Source organism: Trachemys scripta, chromosome 3, assembly GCF_013100865.1.
Source record: "Trachemys scripta elegans isolate TJP31775 chromosome 3, CAS_Tse_1.0, whole genome shotgun sequence".
In the NCBI taxonomy this organism is placed as follows: Eukaryota; Metazoa; Chordata; order Testudines; family Emydidae; genus Trachemys; species Trachemys scripta.
The window spans coordinates 158,402,551-158,427,153 of NC_048300.1; the positions used below are offsets into that span (position 1 = coordinate 158,402,551).

General features: G+C 41.6%; 1 protein-coding gene across 5 annotated transcripts in view; it reads left to right on the plus strand.

The window, feature by feature from the left end:
• HMGCLL1 (3-hydroxymethyl-3-methylglutaryl-CoA lyase like 1) overlaps positions 1-24,603 on the plus strand; it is a 99,725-nt gene that overhangs the window by 7,483 nt on the left and 67,639 nt on the right. For all 5 annotated transcript variants that reach the window (XR_004645224.1, XR_004645225.1, XM_034766303.1 and 2 more), the window contains exons 2-3: positions 18,330-18,407; positions 19,408-19,515. Coding sequence is in view for 2 of the 5 variants with exons in the window: in XM_034766303.1 (XP_034622194.1) it covers positions 18,330-18,407; positions 19,408-19,515 (186 nt within the window). In the remaining 3 variants the exon portion in view is untranslated. The remainder of the gene's footprint in view (positions 1-18,329; positions 18,408-19,407; positions 19,516-24,603) is intronic.

A 24,603-nucleotide genomic window follows, 5' to 3' on the forward strand; every position in this document is an offset into this window, starting at 1 on the left:
GTTGGGAGTGATCAACTACTGACTTTTAAAACTTGGACTGGGGTCAAACATAGTAATTGATATTTGATTAAGATTTCAGTGCTGTACACAGAGAAAATTCTGGTGCTGATACACAAGCTACCAAAGAAACTGCAGTTGATATGAAGAGAAATTGTACTTCATGAAAGTATTTTGTGGTAGCTTATACATCTCTTTAGGTGATTCCCTTGCTAAGTAGAGATTTACTTTATATGGGGAGGAGGACGTGAATTATTGAAATCTACTTGAATTGTTATGCTGCATCTGAAGTTATTGTCCATATTAACTATTCACATGAAAGAGACTGGTTCTTAATAGTTCTGGTGAGAAAGAAATTGATTAATTGCATATGAAAAATCGCTAAAAGGTATATCAACATGAAACTATGCTGGGTAGAAATTTCTTCTTTGGATGTTTTTGGCCACAGATGTTAGCTGTTTTGTATGGAAATAAAGGTGTTATTTTATGAGTTTCTTAGGGGGGAAAAGCTTAAAAACTTTTGAATTCAAGAGATGTGGTCTGATGTGCCAGAGGACATTTGTGGAATGTTAGGTGGAACCCATAGGGAAATAATCAACAGCAGCATCTGGAAAGGAACTATAAGTGGCTTTAGGGTTTAATTTTAATGCAAGTATTCAAAATGTGATTAACTATAGGTGTTAGTACATGAGAAATCAGGGTGAGGAAGATAAGTGATGAAGGTATATTATGTGAAACATAAGGATTAGAAAAAAGATATAACAAAATTCATAGCTGATCACAGCAGAATTTATAAAAACATGAAAACATAGTGGGAATTGAGAACTGCATGTTGGCTTCATATAAAGAAAATCAGCTTGCGTGATGAATTTATTAGTATGAGAGAGAAAGATAGGATTGGGAATTTCCTTGGCCCTGCTCTGTCTCTTTTGTGCGTGAAAGGTACAAACAGCCAGCTGGCGATCCCCCATGCATAGAGGAATCTCCAGACAATGTGAAGCTGTCTCTTGGCTCCTCTCCCATCTCCTGGCATAAGGGGAATTTCAGGGCATTTTGAAAGTAGCACAGGGCATGGTTGGAGTGCCATGTGCTCTACTGATCCCTGCTGGTGTAACTGCTGTTACCAACCAGCAGAATTTAGAACAATGTTAGCGTCAAGTGGACTCTTGGCTACCAGGACTGCAGGGAATGGAAAGATGGCATAATTCCATCTTTGGGTCCCCCCACCCCGCGGTGCACATCATGGTGTACATGAGAACCCAGCCAAAGATCTTTAACTAGTAATGACTTGGCTTTGCTGCCCAAGTTTAATGTTGCCTATGCAACCTTAATTCAGTACCCTTCTGCAAATGCATTATGGTATAATCTTTAATTATATGACCACATATGTTTCTAGCCAGTTTCAGTCTCCCCACACCTGTTTCCCGGTCCCAGTCTCCTGGTGCAACCATTCCTAGATTTCTCTGCCCCTCCTGGCTACCAGTCCCAATCTCCCTTCAAAGCCAGTTCCAGTCTTCCATGAAAATCACAGCCTCAGTTTCCCTCCCCAGCCTCCAGTCCCAGCCTCTCCCTGCCACCCCTACCCCTCTCTGGGCTCCTTTCCCCCCTGATTCACCCAGGTTTAGCTGATTAAAAATGTTACAGGTCATTTTTTAAATGTTGTGTTATTTTCTTTAACAATACAATAATTTACCCAGTGCAACAGTAATCTCAAATACAATTATGAATCTATTTACCAATCAATATGATGTAAAATGGATAATTGTTAGTAGAGCTGAGCAAAATATTGGATATACTTTTCACAATTTTTTTTTGAAGTGTTGTCTTTTTATTCAGATATCTGCAGAAAATCATTAAAATTGCAACTAACCCTAATTATTAACAATTAAAAGGCAGCAAAACGTTTTCACTACACATAGAACCATAGAATCATAGAAATGAAGGGCTGGAAGGCACTTTGCGAAGTCCTAAATTCCAGCTTCCTGCACTGTGGACCTAGACCATTCCTGTCAGGTGTTGGTCCAACCTGTTTTTTAAAACCTCCAGTGATGGGAATTCTACATCCTTCCTTGGAAGGCTGTTCCAGAGCTGAACTACTCTTTGTTAGAAATTTGTTTCTAATATGTAATCTAAATCTCCCTTGATGCAGATTGAGCACATTTCTCCTTGTCCTACCTGGAGTGGGCATGGAGAATAGTTGATTACAGTCTTCTTTAAAACAGTCTTTAATGCGCTTGAAGACTGTTGTCGGGTCCCCTCTCAGTCTTCTTTTCTCAAGACTAAACATGCCCTGATTTTTAACCTTTCCTCATATTGTTTTTATTGCTCTCCTCTGGACTCTCTTCAACTTGTCCACATCTTTCCTAAAGTGTAGTATCCAGAACTGGCCACAGTACTCCAGCTGAGGCCTCACCAGTGCCGAGTAGATCAGGACAATTACCTCCCATGCGTTACATACAACTCTCCTGTTAATACACCTCAGAATGATATTTCCCTTTTTCACAACCACATCACATAGTTGACTCATATTGGTGGCTCGCAGAGTCACCTTTTAAAAATGTCATCATTCTTCTGTTCTGAGAACATTATGGTGTTCAAGATACCGCTGTTTCCTCCCTACATTTAGGGTATGTCTACACTACGAAATTAGGTCGAATTTAAAGAAGCCGGTTTTATAGAAATCGGTTGTATACAGCTGATTGTGTGTGTCCCCACATAAAATGCTCTAAGTGCATTAAGTCGGCGGACCGCGTCCACAGTACCGAGGCTAGCATCGACTTCCGGAGAGTTGCACTATGGGTAGCTATCCCACAGTTCCCGCAGTCTCCGCCGCCCATTGGAATTCAGGGTTGAGAGTCCAATGCCTGAATGATGCAAAACAGTGTCACGGGGGGTTCTGGGTACATGTCGTCAGGCCCCTCCCCCTCCATCAGAGCAACGGCAGACAATCGATTCGCGCCTTTTTACCTGGGTTACCTGTGCAGACAACATACCACGCCAAGCATGGAGCCTGCTCAGCTCAGCTCAGCTCACCGTCACCATATGTCATCTGGGTGCCGGCAGACGTGGTACTGCATTGCTACACAGCAGCAGCTAATTGCCTTTTGGCAGTAGACGGTGCAGTATGACTGGTAGCCTTCATCGGCGATCTGGGTGCTGGCAGACGTGGGGCTGGCAGACGTAGGGCTGCATTGCTATTCAGCAGCAGCCCCTTGCCTTTTGGCAGTAGATGGTGTATTACGATTGGTTCGATCAGATGATGGCTGAAACTCCATATGTCCCCCAGTCATATTCTGCTGCCTTCCCAATGATTACGGCAGCTATCAGTCGTAGTACACTATTTTCTGCCAAGTGCCCAGTATTTTCTGCCAAGCATCCAGAAGATGCCGAGGGCTATCAGTCATGCTGCACCGTCGGCTGCCAGCTTAAGATGTAAAAAATAGATTTGTTCTGTATTCATTTGCTTCCCCCTCCCGCCGTGAAATCAATGGCCTGCTAAACCCAGGGTTTTGAGTTCAATCTTTGGGGGGGGGCATTCTGTGTGACAGTTGTTTGTGTTTCTCCCTGATGTACAGCCAACGTTGTTGATTTTAATTCCCTGTACCTGTACGCCATGCCGTCACTCACCCCTCCCTCCGTCAGACAATAGTTTTGCGCCTTTTTTCAGACCAGACGCCATAGCACTGGGGTCATGGAGCCCGCTCAGATCACCGCGGCAATTATGAGCACTATGAACACCACGCGCATTGTCCTAGAGTATATGCAGAGCCAGGACATGCCAAAGCAAAACCAGGACCAGCCAATGAGGTGATTGCAGCACGGCGACGAGAGTGATGAGGAAATTGACATGGATATAGACCTCGCACAAAATACAGGCCCCAGCAATGTGCAAATCATGGTGTTACTGGGGCAGGTTCATGCCATGGGCCCGGGAAACAAGCACAGACTGGTGGAACCGCATCGTGTTGCAGGTGTGGGACGATTCCCAGTGGCTGGAAAACTTTCGCATGGGTAAGGGCACGTTCATGAAACTTTGTGACTTGCTTTCCCCTGCCCTGAAGCGCCAGAATACCAGGATGAGAGCAGCCCTCACAGTTGAGAAGCGAGTGGCAATAGTCCTGTGGAAGCTTGCAATGCCATACAGCTACCGGTCAGTCGGGAATCAATTTGGAGTGGGCAAATCTACTGTGGGGGCTGCTGTGATCCAAGTTGCCAGGGCAATCAAAGACCTGGTGATATCAAGGATAGTGACTCTGGGAAATGTGTAGGCCATAGTGGATGGCTTTGCTGCAATGGGATTCCCAAACTGGTGGGGCGATAGACAGAACCCATATCCCTATCTTGTCACTGGAGCACCAAGCCACTGAGTACATAAACTGCAAGGGGTACTTTTCAATGCTGCTGCAAGCCCTGGTGGATCACAAGGGACGTTTCACCAACATCAACGTGGGATGGCCGGGAAAGGTACATGATGCTCGCGTCTTCAGGCACTCTGGTCTGTTTCGAAAGCTGGAGGAAGGGACTTTCTTACCGGACCAGAAAATAACTGTTGGGGATGTTGAAATGCCTATCGTGATCCTTGGGGACCCAGCCTACCCCTTAATGCCATGGCTCATGAAGCCGTACACAGGCAGCCTGGACAGTAGTAAGGACCTGTTCAACTACAGGCTGAGCAAGTGCCGAATGGTGGTGGAATTTGCATTTGGACGTTTAAAAGCGCACTGGCGCAGCTTACTGACTCGCTCAGACCTCAGCGAAAAGAATATCCCCATTGTTATTGCTGCTTGCTGTGCGCTCCACAATATCTGTGAGAGTAAGGGGGAGACATTTATGGCGGGGTGGGAGGTTGAGGCAAATCGCCTGGCCACTGATTACGCGCAGCCAGACACCAGGGTGGTTAGAAGAGCACAGCAGGGCATGGTGCGCATCAGAGAAGCTTTGAAAACGAGTTTTGTGACTGGCCAGGCTACGGTGTGAAACTTCTGTTTGTTTCTCCTTGATGAACCCTCCGCCCCCCCACCTGGTTCACTCTACTTCCCTGTAAACAAACCACCCCACCCTCTCCTCCCCCTTCGAGCACCACTTGCAGAGGCAATAAAGTTATTGTTACTTCACATTCATGCATTCTTTATTAATTCATCACACAACTAGCCCGGGATGGGTGGGGGAGGAGGGAAGGAAAAGGACACACTGCAGTTTAAAACTTTAACTCTTATTGAAGGCCAGCCTTCAGATGCTCGGGCAATCATCTGGGGTGGAGTGACTGAGTGGCCGGAGGCCCCCCCACCGTGTTCTTGGGCGTCTTGGTGAGGAGGCTATGGAACTTGGGGAGGAGGGCTGTTGGTTACACAGGGGCTGTAGCGGCGGTCTCTGCTCCTGCTGCCTTTCCTGCAGCTCAACCATACGCTGGAGCATATCAGTTTGATGCTCCAGCAGCCGGAGCATCGACTCTTGCCTTTTGTCTGCAAGCTGACGCCACCTATCATTTTCAGCCCGCCACTTGCTCTGTTCATCCCGCGATTCAGCCCGCCACCTCTCCTCTTGTTCATATTGTGCTTTTCTGTAGTCTGACATTGACTGCCTCCACGGATTCTGCTGTGCTCTGTCAGCGTGGGAGGACATCTGGAGCTCCAAGAACATATCATCCCGAGTCTGCCGTTTTCTCCTTCTAATCTTCGCTAGCCTCTGTGAAGGAGAAACATTTGCAGCTGGTGGAGGAGAAGGGAGAGGTGGTTAAAAAAGACACATTTTAGAGAACAGTGGGTACACTCTTTCATGTTACATTTTGCTGTTCACATTACACAGCACATGTGCTTTTGTTACAAGGTCACATTTTTCCTCTTATATTGAGGACTTGCCGGTTTGGTGTGAGAGATCACTCACGCAGTGCCAGGCAACAGATTTCGGCTTGCAGGCAGCCATGGTAAGCGACAATCTTTTGGCTTTTTAAACCTTCTTAATATGTGGGAATGGTTTCAAACAGTAGCGCCCTCATTTCCCATACCAAGCACCCCTTGGGTTGGCCACTTAAAATGGGTTTGCAATGTAAAAGGAGGGGCTGCGGTTTCCGGGTTAACATGCAGCACAAACCCAACTACCTCCCTCACATACACACCCAATTCTCTGGGATGATCACTTCACCCCTCCCCCCTACCGCGTGGCTAACAGCGGGGAACATTTCTGTTCAGCCGAGCAGGAACGGGCACCTCTGAATGTCCCCTTAATAAAATCACCTCATTTCAACCAGGTGACAGTGAATGATATCACTCTCCTGAGGATAACAAAGAGAGATAAGAAATGGATATTGTCTGCATGCCAGCAAACACCGGGACCATACGATGCCATGCTTTGTTATGCAATGATTCCAGACTACATGCTACTGGCCTGGTGTGGTAAAGTGTCCTACCATGGCAGACAGGATAAGGCAGCCCTCCCCAGAAACCTTTTGCAAAGGCTTTGGGAGTACATGAAGGAGAGCTTTCTGGAGATGTCCCTGGAGGATTTCCGCTCCATCCCCATACACGTCAACAGACTTTTCCAGTAGCTGTACTGGCCGCGATTGCTAGGGCAAATTAATCATTAATCATTAAACACGCTTGCTTTTAAACCATGTGTAATATTTACAAAGGTACACTCACCAGAGGTCCCCTGTGTGCCCTCAGGGTCTGGGAGCATGCCTTGGGTGAGTTCGGGGGTTACTGGTTCCAGGTCCAGGGTGATAAACATATCCTAGCTGTTGGGGAAACCAGTTTCTCCGCTTCCTTGCTGCTGTGAGCTATCTACATTATCTTCATCCTCATCTTCCTCATACCCCAAACCCGCTTCCCTGCTGCGTGTTTCTCCATTGACGGAGTTATAGCACACGGTTAGGGTAGTGGCTGCACCCCCTAGGATTGCATGCAGCTCTGCGTAGAAGCGGCATGTTTGCGGCTCTGCCCCAGACCTTCCGTTTGCCTCTCTGGCTTTGTGGTAGGCTTGCCTTAGCTCCTTAATTTTCACGGGGCACTGCTGTGTGTCCCTGTTATGGCCTCTGTCCTTCATGGCCTTTGAGACCTTTTCTAATATTTTACCATTTCATTTACTGCTATGGAGTTCAGCTAGCACTGATTCATCTCCCCATATGGCGAGCAGATCCCGTACCTCCCTTTTGGTCCATGCTGGAGCTCTTTTGCGATCCTGGGACTCCATCATGGTTACCTGTGCTGATGAGCTCTGCGTGGTCACCTGTGCTCTCCTCACTGGGCAAACAGGAAATGAAATTCAAACGTTCGTGGGCCTTTTCCTGTCTACCTGGTCAGTGCATCTGAGTTGAGAATGCTGTCCAGAGCGGTCACAATGAAGCACTGGGGGATAGCTCCCGGAGGCCAATAACGTCAAATTCCGTCCACACTACCCCAATTCCAACCCGCAAAGGCTGATTTTAGTGCTAATCCCCTCGTCGGAGGTGGAGTAAAGAAACCGGTTTAAAGGGCCCTTTATGTTGAAAGAAAGGGCTTCGTCGTGTGGACGTCTCCAGGCTTAATTCGATTTAACCCTGCTAAAGTCAACCTAAACTCATAGTGTAGACCAGGGCTTAGACTAGGAAATAACTGTGGTAACAGTTGGCAAATGTGAATTGTTTTTTTTAATGGTGACCTGTACATTTTACAAGCTATGCTGGCAGACAAGGTGCCAAACATGGTTAAGTAAATGGACATTAGACTTTTGCTATCTTTGGTTATTAACGTGAGTGATGTACTAAAGTAAGGTGTCCATGCTGAATTCATTAGATGTATCAACAACTTTCAGTGCCATTGACCGCGAGATGTAATTGACTCATCTCTGGGATCTGATGGGGTGGATGGAGTGGCTCTTCAGTGTGTTAATTTTTCCCTTTGAGATATCAAGGGGTGGTGCTTGGCAATTGGTCATCTTCTTTCAGGGCTCTCATGTGAGAGCTTGTGAAATCGATCTCCTTTCCAATGCGTATGGAAGGGCACTATTCCTTCCATCTTCTAGATCTTTGTCGTCTTTCTTGCCTGTAAAGCACAATGCACTCCAATAGCATTATATACTGTAAATAACAGTAGGGGAGATTGTGGGAGATTTTGGCTAAGTGTCATCAGTATGCTGTTGATTCTCAGTTTTATATATCCTTTTAATCAAACCCAGATGGCAGAATCTAATAACTTTTCCAGTCTCTGACCAAGATAGGGATGTGGATGAAAGTGAACTGGCTGCAGCTCAACTTGGTTAAGGAAGAAATGCGGCTTATTAGTGAGGGGAAAAAAATTAGTGGAGTAGGAAGAGGTAATGCACCAACTACTGAAAATATATATTTCAATTTTACTACAGTCTGTAGTCCCTTATATCATCTATGAGTCCTTTCTAATGCAGACCTTGTTAGGGTTATCTATGTCTTTGTCACCCCCAGGCTAAACTTCACTAATACGTTTACTCAATCATTCTCTTGAAAACAATCCAAGTGCATCCATGACTATAGAACACAGTTGCCTGTTTCCTGTGGAGCATGGGCCACTAAAAGCAGCTAACTTGTGTTAAATTTAAAGTATTGGTGATAATTTTGAAAGCCTTTAAGAGCTGGTCTTCATTCTCTGCCTTGTCATGACTAATGGGGGCTGGAATGTTCTTGCTGTCAGTTCCATGGGCAGCAGGTATCATAGGTTGGGGGAGGCTGTACCTCCCCAAACAGCCAGGCGTGGCCCCACCCATGCTCCACCCTCAGGCTCCTCCTGCTATTCTCCGTGTTCTGCCCTGGCCCAGGCTGGATGGGGCTGGGGCTGGAGCCGGCCAGCCTGCTGTGGGGAATGGGGCTGCTGGTGCTCAGGCCGTTCTGCTTGCCTGGCACTGTGGCCACGCCGCCTGGCTGCCCGGCACACTGGTGTGCTGCGGCTGTGCCGCACAGCGCTGGGACTGGGAGCCACAGTAGGGATGCTATGGGCTCCTTCGGGAGAGGAGGGGCAGAACAGAAGGGGGAGCGAGAGGGGAAGTGGAGGGGCCTTGGGCAGAAGGGGAGGGGCCGAGGGCTAGCCTTCCCAAATGGCCAGTTCACCAGCTGCCCATGGTCAGTTCCTGTGGACTGACTTTGAAAACAGGTAGCAGGGAAGTCAGTGGAAGGCATGCCCTTTGACTCTTTCTTCTCTTGGTGGTATACCAGAGCTTGCATTTAGCAAATTTTAGGGCACAATCATAAAATGAATTGATTTGAATAGCTGCTAGTGGATATATTTTGTGTACCCTGACAATGTGGTTGCTAATATTTCTAGCACATGCCATAGTGGCTTTGATTAATATTACTTGCTATGGGAAGCTTTGTGTAATTTACATTGTTGAAATTTGTAAATAAGCATCTGCTTACCCCAGAGAAAGATGTTGTAAGGGCCTGAAGCTCTTTATACATTTATTCCAGTGTAACTCCATTGACTTCAGTTGAGTTACTCTTGATGTACATCACTGTATGTGAGAGGAGAATCAGGCTCTAAAACATTAATGTAAATACATAAAATAACTACTCTACATTTATATCAAATCTATGAATATTTACTGTTTCTTAACTAAGTCCTTATACAAGCTGCTAGCCACAATAAATTAGCCTAGAAATTAAACTTTAAACTAGTTCATCTGAACAAAAAGTCTCCAGTAAATAAATTTCTACTGGTCTAGGTCTCAGGTGTGACCATCAGTCAGAGTGTACTTGTATTACATTACTACTTGTGTGTGCTTTGGAATTGGGAGGTAAAGCATGAAATAACATTTTTTCTCAATACGGTCTGAAGCAAATACTTTATCAGGGGTGTATCCTGGAATTACAGCTTGTTGTTTTACTTTTTAACTTTTAAAATAGTAAAGGATGGGTAGAGGCAGATATCCACTGGAAGCTAGTTCAAGGAGCAGCTGCAGCAAATGTTTAGTCTTCTTCTGAGTTATGATGTTGGAAGCTCTGAAAATGGCAATACTATCACAATACAGATACCTACAAAGGAAAGTATCTAAGTTGATATGTCCCCCTGGTCTGTCCCTATTTAAAGTTTTTAAGAAACAAAAAAAATAGGGACAGCTTAAAGTCAGCCTACCACTTTACATGCAACTACTTTAAAGAGTATATATCAGGTATAATATGGTCCTGTGAGCAGGTGTTGCTGCATTCTGCACCAGATGTATGCAGTGAAGAAGCCCAGTTGAAAACTCTGTTTACAAAGGAGTGGTGATAGTTGTGCCTTTTGGTCAGAAAGGGATGTGATGTTGTGAGGTCACCATGGTATAAATAAAAGTGTAGCCTGTATAAAGTGTGCAGCTAAAATAATTGTTTCTGAGTCACATCCAACATATGACTTCACATAGCAATAATATAGTAGAAAATAATGCCAGAATTCTTAACCTGGTTCATTTCTTCTGAACTTGCCCATTACTAAGGAAAAGGGAGGTGACGGATGAGGAAACAAGAATGAACATCTGTTTAATCTTTGGGGCTGTGGGAAAAGCATTCTGTTTTGCAGAGTGTCAGAGAAGCACGTTCAACACTTCGCTTATTTAAAAAAATGAATAAGGATTTGGTAGAGCTTATAATTATGCTAAGCCTAAGCATCATTAGAACTCATTTTTATCCTTTTAATTAAACATGGGGGAGGGATTCAAATCATGATTTATTCTTCACCTGATGCTGACATTATAGGCAGCTCTGAAATGTAACATTTATAGTTTGTGGTGTGGGGCTTATTATATACTGCAATCAGAGATTGAGGCTTTAGATAGTTTATAGAAACAAGTAAAGGATTTTAAAAAGTAGGATGTTCTGAGGCTTGTAAAAGTGAAATTAAACCTCATGTTTTTCATTACAGTTTTTCTAGAGTGAGAAGTTAAGAAATAGTCTTCACTTATTTAGGGTAGACTCCACAAATGGACTGAGGCATTACAAAGCTGAGTGCCGCAGGGCCTAACGCAGGAATCGGCAACCTGTGGCACGTGGCCCGTCAGGGTAAGCACCCTTGCGGGCTGGGCTGGTTTGTTTACCTGCCGCGTCCGCAAGTTCAGCCGATGGCAGCTCCTACTGGCCGCGGTTCGCCGCTCCAGGCCAATGGGAGCTTTGGGAAGTGGCGCGGGCTGCGGGATGTGCTGGCTGCCACTTCCCACCACCCCCATTGGCCTGGAGCAGTGAACCATGGCCAGTGGGAGCTGCGATCGGCCGAACCTGCAGACACGGCAGGTAAACAAACTGATCCGGCCCGCCAGGGTGCTTACCCTGGCGAGCCACGTGTCAAAGTTTGCCGATCCCTGGCCTAACATTTAGGAACCTACAAAATCCAAGAATAACACTGTGATCCAAAGTACTGACTTAGATGCCTAGGCTCCCTATACAAAGCATGGGAAGAGATAGATGCCTAAGAATGCATTCCACAAAAATCCAGCACACCACGGTGGAGTTGCCTAAGCTTGCCAGTGGAAGATGCCGACCAGTGTGCGAAGCCCCTCCATGCTCTCAGATATAAGTGCCTAGGTCCAGGCTTCAGGAAGGCACCTAGTTCTACTCAGAAATCCACCTGGAGATAGGTTGCTTAGGCACCTAATGCATTTCTTGTGGGAAGGAGTTAGGTGCTTGCGTCTCTCCACACAAAATGGAGTGAAGCCTGGAAGCTGTTGAACCACTGTGCCCCCTAACTATTCAGCTGGGTTGGCCTCTCTCCCTGCTCTGCCGGTGACTCACAGCCAGCCCCTTCTGAGTCTTGTTATCATCCAACACAACAGCAGGTGGCGCCACACACCCAACTGAGTCACCTGAGTGGTTTACCTAAACCACTCATGGAGTGACAATGAAGACACCAGCCAATTTCCCAGCTCCCCAGCCTTGCACCCCTATTGGAGTATAAACCCAGAATTATACCATCTTGCACTGCAAAGGGATCAGTACAGTGCAAGCTCATTAAATTAGTTCTCTCCCCTCTCGATGTGGGGAAGATATGCAACAGCCTTTGTGAAGAGAGCTAAGATTCCTTAACGCTTCACTCAAAAACACACTGGTTAAGATAAAACGTCAAACAAGTTTATTAACTACAGAAAAATAGATTTTAAGTGATTATAAGTGATAGCAAACAGATCAAAGCAGATTACCTAGTAAATAAAAATGCAATCTTAGCCTTATGATATATTTTAAAAATGTATTAAAGCTAATGTTAAAAACATTATATAATATATAGGTTGAGAAAAGTGTCTGTACATCTGTGTATAGTGCTTAGATTATCCACAAATACAAAGTTTGTTTTTAAAGTTATATGATACATAGAGTACATAATCAGCAATAACCCAAATTTAGGTGAATAGATTTTACAATACAGTTTAGATATTAGAATCCGAATACTCGGGTACATCACTCATGAAAAGCTGTACAGAGATTTGGTTGTGGAAAGCAAAATATAACAGTGAGTGGAGATTGTGCCTCAGTAATTGAGAATTAAGTAGGTTGTCCATTTAGAAAATACAATCCACGAGGAAAGTATTTGTTACTTTCCTGACTGTGCTTCTCATCGGCACTCCAGCTCATCCCTCCTGGTATTGCCAATGTCTGGTGATGTGTTCTATGTAGATGTCCCTCAACCACCTGATGGCGTCCGACACCATGAGATCACCTTCAGAACAAACTGAGTTTTCAGTGTAAGGAATATCTGCTGAAAATCCAGGCTTCAGTCAGCAAAAATTGATAGGCTATGGGTGGCCAAGAATCCACCTTATCAGAGTTCTTTTCTGATTTGTATTGCTCTGAAAGGCGATCAGAAGTATGTTCGTTGCCCCAGAAAAAAGACAAGGAACAGGAATTACAATCAAGTGCATTGCACTAACCCTTAGGACCTGTTGCTTAAATGCTGGCATTTGACTTGTTGCCCTTCTCACATGTGGAGAGTTGATGGTGGCTGCAGTTGTGTGGTGGCAGGAGCTGAGCTGCGGGACTGGATCTGAGTTGAGATGGGTGGCAGGTGTTGGTTTGCTGGGTCTTCATCCCCCCGTCCAGTCTTCTAGTTACATCCGCTCCACCAAAAATGTAGGCTAAATGTATGGCTTGAAGTTTATAGTTTTGATCCAGATTATTAAGGTTCTTAACTCTTCAGCATCATATTATCATTAAGAACTGATTCTCATAAGTGCTCCAGTGCATTAAACCTCTGACTTGCAGTCACTTTGCCAATCTCTGCCATTTGGTCTCTCAGCATGTCAGACTTTTGCCCATTGAAGGCTTTGTAATGGAATTGTATCCTCTGGGTTTTCAATTAGCAGATTCAATTGTAGCTTTTAAATCTAAATTGTCAATCTTCCTGATTATTTATACATTATCATTTGTGTTTTTAACTTGCTTGTGTTGACTTTGTTGAAGCCCTACTATGTATATATGAATATAACTAAATCAACTAACCAGTGTCTTTTAGGATGTTAACCCAGCATTGGTATTTTACATTTTGAGGTTACAATTGTGAATCTGTTGAATGAATTAGCCATTTAATGATATCATGTTTGATCTGGTTTGTCTTTTTGTTTTAAACTGTCTTGCTGCAGTCTAGTAATTGTTGTCATGTATGAAGTTATAGTTGAGTGATGAATGGAAATGACTATGGAAGTCTTAGAACTTTTCAGTACTGCTGGAAATCCCCTTAGCAAATATCCAGTCTGTGAAGAGTTGAATACACTTCATTTCTTCCAATAATGCCCTGAAATATCTAATTTAATACGTTTTCATGAGCTCACACAGGCTCTTGATACATAAATATTAATGTAAAACTTCTAACCATTTTCAATAGGACAATAGGAAATCAATAAGAAATCTGGACAAAAGTAATAAATATAGGCTTATTTTTGTCAACTTCATTAGCTCATTAGTCAACTATTTACCCTCCATAATCATAACCTTACATTTTTCTGGGCTGCTCAGTATCAAACAACGTCAGCAATATTTGTTTAGGTGGCCTTGTTGTGGTCTGTTTGTATCGGAGTCACATTTTGTGGCCTGTGAAGAAAGCAAGCTCCTTTAATTAAAAAAGGAATTGAGGGGGTACCATATAACTCTGCTTTTGCCACTCGTTAGAAGGATATGTTGGGTTGCCCTGATATTTAGTGATGACATATAGAAAATTTTGAATGTAGCTAGATATAAATTGGTATAGAACTGATATATTGATATAAATAGATGCAGGAAATGTATAAATTTACAGTCCCCAGTGTCAAATTTACCAATCTAGTCTTGAATAACTACAGTGTTAGCTAGATAGGCTCTTGCTTTTAGGCAACTCAACTGGGATTTTCCAACAGGACCTTAATAGAGTTTGAACACTTGAATTAACTTTATTAAGGATCTTGAAGCTTCATTCTCCGGAGACTGCTTTGAAGTTTTAGAGAGAAGTGAGGGATGAGTAAATGACCCTGGAGGGACATAGAATTAGGGGACGTATGCTGGGGACCATAATTTCACAACCTGCCACAACTAAATATCTAACAGCTGGAATCTGCCTGGCTCTTGTGGTACAATGGGAATGGACGAAGTTAAGGAGCCTCAAACCCTTCTTGTGCAGCCCACTTAAGAGTCAGGCAAAATTGCAATTGGAAGCTGCAAGATGGTTCCTAGTGCTCTTTCTGGAGTGTAGTGCCTTCACGTCACGCCCCAATGCAGCTCTGTGACTAAATGGCAAAGTTGAAACCTGTGATTGCACAAGACAACTGCCTGGAAATATAAAACATATGAAACTGGAATTTATTGCTAATGTGTAGCTGGAATGTGTTCCTCCTTACCAATTTAGTTGGCTAAATAAAGCTAAAGGCCTAAATCAGCAACAGGTTTGTATGATTTTCTGTGCCACACAGGCAGCAGAAGGCCAGGGATACTGGCTGAGCAGCGGGTGACATTCAGATAATCATCAGAATGATATACTTGCTGCTGAAGTCCATAGAAACCAATACTCACGTCAGGAAATTCTGTGGCGGCTCTGGAGCTGTTTATTTAATTTGAAGGTTTATTATTTGATTTGTTTACAATTATGGTTATTTTAAGAGGATTATAATGCTATATTTAAGGCTTAGTTTAAACCTCTATTCTCAACTATTTATAATTCGGAGAAAAATGTTTCTATGCTGAAATTTGGCATACAGTGTCCCAGGATGGGTAGTCAGTCCTTTTCTCTTTTTCTAAAATTTGGGGGGGGGGAAACCTTTGGCTGCTTTGTGTTTTGAAGAAGGCAAACATTTTTTTAGTAGTTTTATATGCATTTTGTTCTCTCGGCAAAGCGTTATACATGGGGATAGGGAAACAAATTTTCCAGGCTTTTAATCTTTTATGTCAACCATTTCCTTTTTGATATTCCAAACAATGTACTTTGAGTAGTTGTTTCTATTTAATATAGCCAATACATAGTTCAATAAATAGTAGCTACTCAATATCTATAATAGCTACTTATATTTTGTTGCATTTGATTCCATAGAAGTATTTCATATAAAATGATTAGGTCAACATTTGCTCTTGAAACAAAATTATTTACATATTTAATAATATGTATAACATAAACGATTGTATAGTTTTATAAAACTCTTCCTCTTTCTTTTACCCTGTCAGAATGTACAGTGTGATTTCATTTTTTGTTGCTATTTTGCGGTGATTTTTTTTATATTATGTGGATTGACTGCTGGGGAACTTTACGTGTCTTCTTCGAATCTTACATTTTTTAATGTGCAGTATCAGAGCTGCGTTGAATAACTTCCGCTTCATATGGTTCCCTGTGACTGGGAAAGTGGAGGTTGAATTGAGCAGATTTGTTTCCCATAAATTTACAGGTAAAGTTGTGAAACAAAGTTGGACATATGTTCCCATGGAAGCCATGCACTTGCAGTAACTCCTAAGCCCCAGTGGGAGGAAGGGACGAAAAGGGTCAGCATATGCTCTTAGGTTCTGATCTTTGCATGTATTCGCTGTCCCCAAACAAAGTAGATCTCCTCTTTTCCTCCTTCACTGAACTTAACTATCCAGTGTCCTATCTACCCAATGAGTATTCATAGACCCAAAGGTCCTTCATAATATTCAAAACGGTTCTGGCATGCCATTTAGTTTGAAAGGCTACAGCTCTTCCACTGTGTGGCAACCCTTTCTTTTCACAGCTGTTAAATACATGCTGGCCAGACAGCTGCTTCTTTGTCTCCCTCTTGTCTGCTTGGATCCATTTATACTACTGTATCCCCTATGCACCACTGCTTGGTTGCTGCCTTAAAACGGCCACCACAGAACTGTTGTCCTGTCCACCCTCCCATCATCCTCTGAAATGGTTGACCCAGTACAAAGTAGTGTGGGGCTATTTAAACTGGTCTGAGGATTTGGCCCATTGATTTCCGTGGAAGTCTTGCCACAATAAGAACTGAATAAGGATTTACAGGATTTAGCCCATAGAATGAAAAAAATATGGCAAGCAAAGTTTTATGAAAAATTTTCATGCACTAAATATAAGGTTCAGTTCATTTAATTCATTTTAGCTCTTATTTTCAGCTATAGTCACAGTTTTATTCATAGCTCAGTTGTGGCATTTGTCATGTAACAACAATTACCTGATAATCATGAAAATACCCAGATGTATGCCCTTTTTGCTGAAGTCTTGCCATATTTGTGAAAAGAACTTTTTTTAAAAAAGAAAAACAATATGCAGCAGATGTGAAAGTTTTACCTTCAAATTTAAATAGGTTTATATTCTCAGTGAGTGTGAGCTCAGAATGGGCCAACAAAGTTTTAGCTCACCAGATGTTGAATGTGATCTCATAGATGCTATACAGCTGTTTTCTATTTCTTTTTTTACAGTGCTCAGATAAATGTACACTAACTGCATTGATTTTTTTATTGTACTTTTAGTATGATTGTGCATATTACTACAGTGAATTTAATATAATCTGTGGGCCACATATGCACACAGTATCCACTGATGTCAGTGGGAGACAATATGATGATACTATAAAGGTATATTTCTGTGTCACTTTCCAATACTTCACTGAAAAATAGAAGTTCTCCAGCCACTAGGTTGAAACTGCAGTGACAATGCAAATAAGACTTGGTTGAAAGATGGGTTTTATGTTTAGTACTGAATGCTGTGAAGTTAGGGTTTTTTTATTCTTTGCAAAAGTGACTTCTCAAGTCTAGATCTGGTTTCTGTGAAAGCCGTGTCTCCTGTATTCATGAGACTTCCCCTATTGGTCCACAGTTTCATTGTTCTAGTTTAGTGGAACTTAGCAGTCATGGGAGGTCATGGAGGGAGTGGCATTCTCTCAAGTAGCAAGAATTAATCTCATAGAGGGCTTTAACTGTGGAAATGAAGACTTTGAATTGGACTGCATTCAATGAAGTGCAGAGAGCACAGTGTCTTCCAGATCTCTTGACAGTACCATGTGCTTCCACACTATCCCTGCCCCAAATGGGTCTGTAGTATTATGCCCAATTTAACCATTCGAATTGTTTTTAAAGACATACAGCTTTTATTTCTAAATTGCTGTAAAACCATTTCAAAATGTCCTGTGAATATTTAGTTACATAGGGCCTTAATTACAATAGCTCCTCACCTTTCCAGTTGATTCAATATCAGACCAGCCAAATAACAAACAAGGGAAATTTCATTTCCCTCCATCTGCTTTTGTGTCCCACATTCTCTTTACTCCCCATTCTACTCCTTATACTTTCCTTAGTCTTTTGACCGTATTGCTGCCTTCCTCTCCTCTTCCCACCTCAGCTTCCCACCTTTTTAATCTGCTCTTACACCTGTAAACTTTTTCTTCTTGTCTGGCAAGTACCTTTCCTATTCTCTTTTAAATCCTATCTCTTCCAGCATGTCCTCCTTCTATGTCATCATTAATAATCTCTTCACCTCACCTCCCCTTGATTTGTGTGCCTCAGTCTTGTCTGATGTATGGCTCAATCTTGCAAACATTTACACACATTATTCAGTTGGACTCACATACATAAATGTTTGCAGGATTGGGCCCTTAGTTTTGTAAGTTTTTTGACATAGGAAATATGTCTTGTGCCATAAAGTACAATGTTCATTTAAATAAATACATTCTGTTTAATAATAATAATAATTAATAATAATTTATGACCCTGATAGAAAAATGGAAAATTCATGCAAATAAACTCTGCTCCTTCACATCTTCCCCCATCTAAGGTGTGCAACATGTGGCCCCACAGAAGTTTTTTAAAGGCATTCTGCAGGCACGTTTCCTTTGCTGTTGATAAAATGACTTCATATCCGGGTTTACAAGAAGCAATGGTAAAGCTGATAATATGTTAAACATGTATTTTTATTTAATATTGAATCTATCATCTTGTGTTTCAGGAATTTCAAATATCTGGATTTCCTGACTATGTTAAAATTGTAGAAGTTGGGCCAAGAGACGGATTACAAAATGAAAAGGTAATTTCTGTCACCATCCATTTTTGCATAGTTTTATGTGTGTGCTTATCATTATGTACAGTTTACATGTCATAATTTTTAATCCTTTTCTACCTAATTAATTGGTTTTTAGATTGGATATTTAAAATAAATAGCAAGACATGACTGTTTTGTTGTGTTGAGATATGCTTGCTTTACTATTGCACCATCCTCCATCTCTACTCCTCCCATTTGTTATGTCCATCAGCTTTATGATGTCATAACCTAGATTGAAAACTCTTTGGTGCAGGAAATGCCTAGCACTCTGTGGCACTGATCCCTGATCAGCACCTTAAATGCTACATTAATAAATTAAGGTTCTATCATCCTTCTTGAGGAGTGGCCGATGGGAGAAGAAAAATAAATTGCCATAAATTGTGCAAGATTTCTGTTTCTACCCTATCTTCCACCTGGTGGCTGGGATGGGAACTGGATGATGGCCTAATATAGTGGGAATAAAGCTGGGCCATGTCAAATTGGACCCCAATGCCATGGTTCCCAACCATATCCCAGAATAAAACACCCCTTTAAATAGGCAGCAAGGCAGATTCATGTACCTCACCGTGGCTGGAGAATTAATATGACAATGGGAAAATTAATTACTGTAGGTATTTTTGGCATTCTTCCTCCCAGTGGACCAGGCTGTATACAGTGATTGCTTCCTGGGTCCCCACTCATCTGTGGGATGCTTTATCCCCACCTCTGTCATCTCTTGTGAAGCCATCTGTGCACGGCATTCTCATGGAACGGCTTCTTCAGACTCCAGGGAAGGGGTGGAGAATGGAGTGGGTGCATGCCCACTGCTTCCTGGGCCATTGTGTGTTTGCTACCCACTGCCTGCACATAAGGGGAAGAGTATGTGGTCATGGTTAACTACTTTAAAAAAAGTGTGGATGCTTATTTTGTACTGTGGGCATTTTATTTGCAAAAGGTACTTATTGTATGACAGATATTTTACAATGAAATGCTTCCATATCCATAGGTTACAGTTCCCACAGATATCAAAATTGAGTTAATCAACCGACTTTCCAAAGCAGGCTTGTCTGTAATAGAAGCAACCAGTTTTGTTTCATCAAAGTGGGTACCTCAGGTAGGTAAAATGCACACAATTGAGAACTATTTCAGTTTACATGCCACACTATTCAGAAATGAAATTAATTATCAGAAGAGTCAAAGCAGTTGAGTTTTCTCACACCCTAGCTAATAATTACATGTAAGAGAGTACAAATGAGCGTATCTACTGTGTTTTGTAAAATTAGTTGCTGCAGTGAGATCCCTTCTGTAGTTCTAAAGCCTTAAATTCTAACTGGTCAATAGGGAATTTCGAGCTAATTATTTAAAGGTATTTACGTGGCTAAAGATGCAACTACCTTTAAAAATCTGTCCCTTCCTGTCTGGCATGCAGGGTGAATGCCAATGAATCATGCTGAGATCTTTTAAAGTAGACACTTGTTTTTCTCAGATGGATGGAACTGTAAGGCTCCAGAACTGAGGATCTATTGGTATCATTATAGATGTTTGGTATCTGTCTATGGCCATATGGAGGTTATTCAACAGCAGTTATAATATGCATGTTATATGCTACTTTTGCTATGTACCAGCAGAAAGAAGGCGTGAAATCCTGGCCTTGCTAAAGTCAGTTTAAAAACTCCAGTTGACTTCAATGGCGGCAGGATTTTGCCCAAGGTTTGATATTGTAGATTAAGTCCTGATCTTGAGGGGCACTGAGTACCTTCCAAAAGATACTAAGCATCCTCAGCTCCCACTACAGTTGATTGCTGTTGCAGTTAAAGCTGAAGAAAATCAATTATGATTTATATTTCTTAAACTTATTTACAGAAACTTAATTACACACTTGCATGCCAAGAAATGCAAGCACATTTGAATTTATAATTTCTGGGTGCAATTAATCTGATTGCATACACATGTCAAGTAATTGCATGTACAAATGATCAATTATGTGTCTAGCCATTTGTGAATGCACTCACCTATTTAACACATGCAATCCCAGTCATTCCATATAGAAATACACTTGTATTTTTGCATCTGTGATCGTTTGATTGTTCATGGTAATCAGACCTTGTGCATTTAATTAAATAAGTTTATGCTTATGTAAATTAAATACATGCATAGGTATATCAAGCATTTTTTAAAACTTTCTAAGTCTAAAATGTTTAATATTATTATTATTTTAATTAACCTTTATTTCATTCTACAAATTTAAACAGAACAGAAATAGCATTGCAACTAGTGCAACATTCATCATTCATGCAAACAGAATTTAGTGAAGGACAGTACACAGAGCATTTTAACCAGGGGTATTTTACATTGCACTAGAATGATAAATACTTGAAGATCATCGAAGTGAGAGGCAGAGGATTGTAAGTTTTGATATATTGTTTTTGCTGCATATTGTCTGTTAAAATATGTGAAAAATGTTTCCATTTAGATTGTGCCTGGCCATTAAGTATCCCAGTAGGGGAGTTGGTGGGAGTAAGGATTCTCCCCTGCCTTGGAAGGCCATGCCATGTAAGAGCTATCCACATCACAGCTGTGAGTGTGCCAGGAAGTACAGGGGTTTCATGCCAGATATTCCTCTGGGAGAAACTTGGTGTGGCTATGGTTCTACCCCTGTGTGCTGGCCAGCAGATCAGGCTGGCTGTGCAGCAGGGAGTATGTTGTACTTCTAAAGGTGTGTCACAAATTATTCCCTCCATGCCAGAACAACAGGAGAGCCCAGGGAACATTGGCATAATGCCTCCTGGTCTTCTCCACTGCGATGCGTTCTTCTGGGTAGCCTGCCAGTTACATAATTTAGCTCAAATTTGCAGTATGCTTTCTTAATTGTTCACATTAAAAGCTTTTATTATAACTCACCATGCACTATACCATCACACGTTGATAGTTACAGCGTCAGACAATAACAGAGGGTTTTAATGTTAGCCTGCAAAGCCTAAGGCAAACATAGGTCTATTTCTTTTTCTTGTGTGTGTTTAATTCTTTCCTTTTCCCATGAGACCTTTAGAATAGCAAAGTTAGCTCAGACTTGTCAGGTTCAGAAAAAAGAAAAATTCCTTCTTATCTCAAATTCAAGTCTGAATATTTTCTTTTAATGGCTTATATGATGTTTAAAATAGTTTTGGTTTAAATGATAAAGTTGTATTGCTTGGAGATGGAGTGCAGTCTTGATTATGTCTTTTCTTTCTCCCCTTTCTTTTTTCTTCTCATAGGTCATGGGAATAGAACTCCCGGTTATGTTTAGATCACTCATTCACTTATTTCTTTTTTTTAGTATTTTAAAGCTCTTTTATGATTTCCCTCCTACTGTTTTGTTTGGCAGGGAATTTATGACTGAAAAAAGCCAAAAGAAAAAGTTCCACAGTAGCAAGATGCCATATAAACCAGGATCCCATACCTATAATCTAAATGGCCAAAAATGATAAATACTCCCATTAAAAAGCATATTTTAAAATAAAATCTGGAAAATATTGTATTAAAATGTTAAATGTAATAAAATGCAATTTGTTAAAATAAGACTCTTCTTACAGGAAAAATAGCAAGGGGACAAATATAATACATGAATCATTATTTGGAACAAGCAGTTTTGTACAGCTTGAATCACAGCGTCATTTCATTTTGTTAAATATATTTTAAATCATGCAATGATTTTTAAAGTGTGGAATTAGTTCAAGCATTTAGCATTAAACATTTGGCTTCAAAGGTCTGAAAAATGAAAATCTTGTTTTATTTAATTAAGGACTGAAAATTTGTTCTTAAAGCAATAAGAAATTACCAAGTGCATTTTTAGGTGATTATCACATATGTTAGGTTGTTATACTGATTGACTTCATGTAGAAGCTATTATAAATAGATTGCCTAGCACCAACATCCTGTCCCTGACATGGGATAAATTACGGGCATGAGTACATGTAAATGGTGTGTGTATCTATTAAACACTTTGGAGCCCTATATCTACTTCTGCAAAGGCATATATTTAGGGTTAAATTTGGGGAGGCTATTGTTCCATTTGTTTGCGCCACATTTTTCAGGATATATTTTCCCAATGGGAAACCAAAAATATGTGTCTCTTTTTTTATATCTCATTTTCTTTACCAAAGCAAAATTTGATGGAGCTAATGGATATGGGTCTTGTGCAACAAAAGAATTTTGAGAAGAGGATGTTGTGGGGACTAATGATTGTGCTTCATTAATCATAATCAGTGGATTAAAGTTGGATCTATGCATTCATGCCACTTACTGTATAGGGCCCACTAGTACTGCTTTTGCCTTACAAATTTGTGAAGCTATGAAATAAATATCTCATCTATCCTGGTTTTCATACAGACTAAGGATGTGATGTGGAAAGTGCTGAGAGCCTCCTGCAATGTGCTGTGTACACTCAACTTCCTCTGCACCTGCCTGGATCATATCCTTAATTCATCCTTTATTAAAGAAGTAACATAAATTTTGGCAATTTTTAGAAACTACAATTTGTGTTTCTAGTGTTAAAATTAGAGATGGTCGGAACTGGAATTTCAAATTTGACCCTGCTTCGCTTGAATCTCAGAAGTCCTTCAGATTCCAAACCAGTAAAGAGCCTGTTCAGATGCAATCAGCACATTTTGTGAGAACAGCCAGTATAATGAGAGTTCTTCCATTTTAGATGAAATCGCACAACAGCTTTTAAGATTTTGGTGCCATTTAAATCTAGCTACCGTTTGACTTGCAACACACACTCTGAACCCTGTTTTAAACCAACAGTGTTAAGGGAAGTACTGTGATCCCATACACCATCGCCGCTCCACCAGAGAAGGGACGGACTGACACCCAGCCTTGTAGGGGAAAAAAGGGCTGTTGAGTTATAAAGCCTACAAAGAGGGTTTGGAAAAGGATGGCTAAAATGGAGAACCCTGCATTAACTGGGCAAAAAAAGACCAGCAAGCTTTGAAAGGGCTGGATGAACTAGTTTGTTTAGTTTGGACATGTTTTGTTGATCCTTGGAAGAAGAAGGACTGTTTTATCGAGGTTAGTATGAAGGACTGAACCCTACATCACTGATTGATTGTGGCCCCCCAGCTGGAAGAGAGGAAAACTGAAGCATGACAGCCAGATGCTGCAAAGAGTCTGAGCCAACAGAGACCCACAATCTGAACATCTGGCTTTAGAAATATAGAGTGAGCACATTTTATTTCTCAAAGAATTATCCATTTTGATATTATGAAAACATCATCACCCTCGCCAAATACCTTCTAGAATTTTACAATACTCAGCTATTTTGCACATCTCCCAGTCAGTCAGAGTGTGATAACAGCAAAGTATTTCCGGAGATATGGAAATTGCTTTCATCATTATGGTAAAGGCTGAGTGGGAAGTCTTTTCCTCTGAATTGGATGGATCCAGCTGTAATATTTCTTTGTCACACAACTACTATGGAGACTGTCTCCCTCATGTTGAAAACTGCCCAAAAGCACATCCCTAGGGGCTGTAGGACACTAAATATACCTGGTCTTTTAGAAAAACACAAGCCAAAATAGAAAAGATATTCAGAACTGTTTGACTCGGATCCCTTCGGTGAAGAAAAAATTGGGCTTGGGGAAAGGTTTCTGAGATAGATCAGAAAGGAGGGATGCTACTCTTGAAGGGAGCTGATTGAAAGAACAAACCTGTGCCGTAATTGTATAGAAGTATGAGCCACCATTCTCAAGCTGAACCCTGATGGACAACAACCAAAGCTCATTGCCAAAGTCTCTCCCAACCATGTCACAAACCATTTCATCCTAAATGGTAAACCAGTCCACAAAGCAAAACAAGTTAAGCAGGAACTTTGCTCACTCCTCAAAGACGGCAAAGTCCACAATGAGCAGCTCAACACTGGGGAGCTGACTGTTGTCATGAAATCCCTGAAAAGTGGAAAGGCAGCAGGACTTGATGTATATCTAATTAACTATTGGGTCACTTTAGGACAAGAGCACAGGAGTGGCTTCTTGACTTCTTTAATTCTTTCACAAGACAGTGCAGATACCCAAAGCGGCCCAAGTGGTTGCACTGCTCAAACTACATAAATACCCTAACTGTACAAAAAGTTACAGTCCACTATCCTTACTGTAACCTTATTATTTATTTAAATTGAATTTAGTAATTTTGTATTAAACTACCATGGATTTAGCTCCTGCTGCTA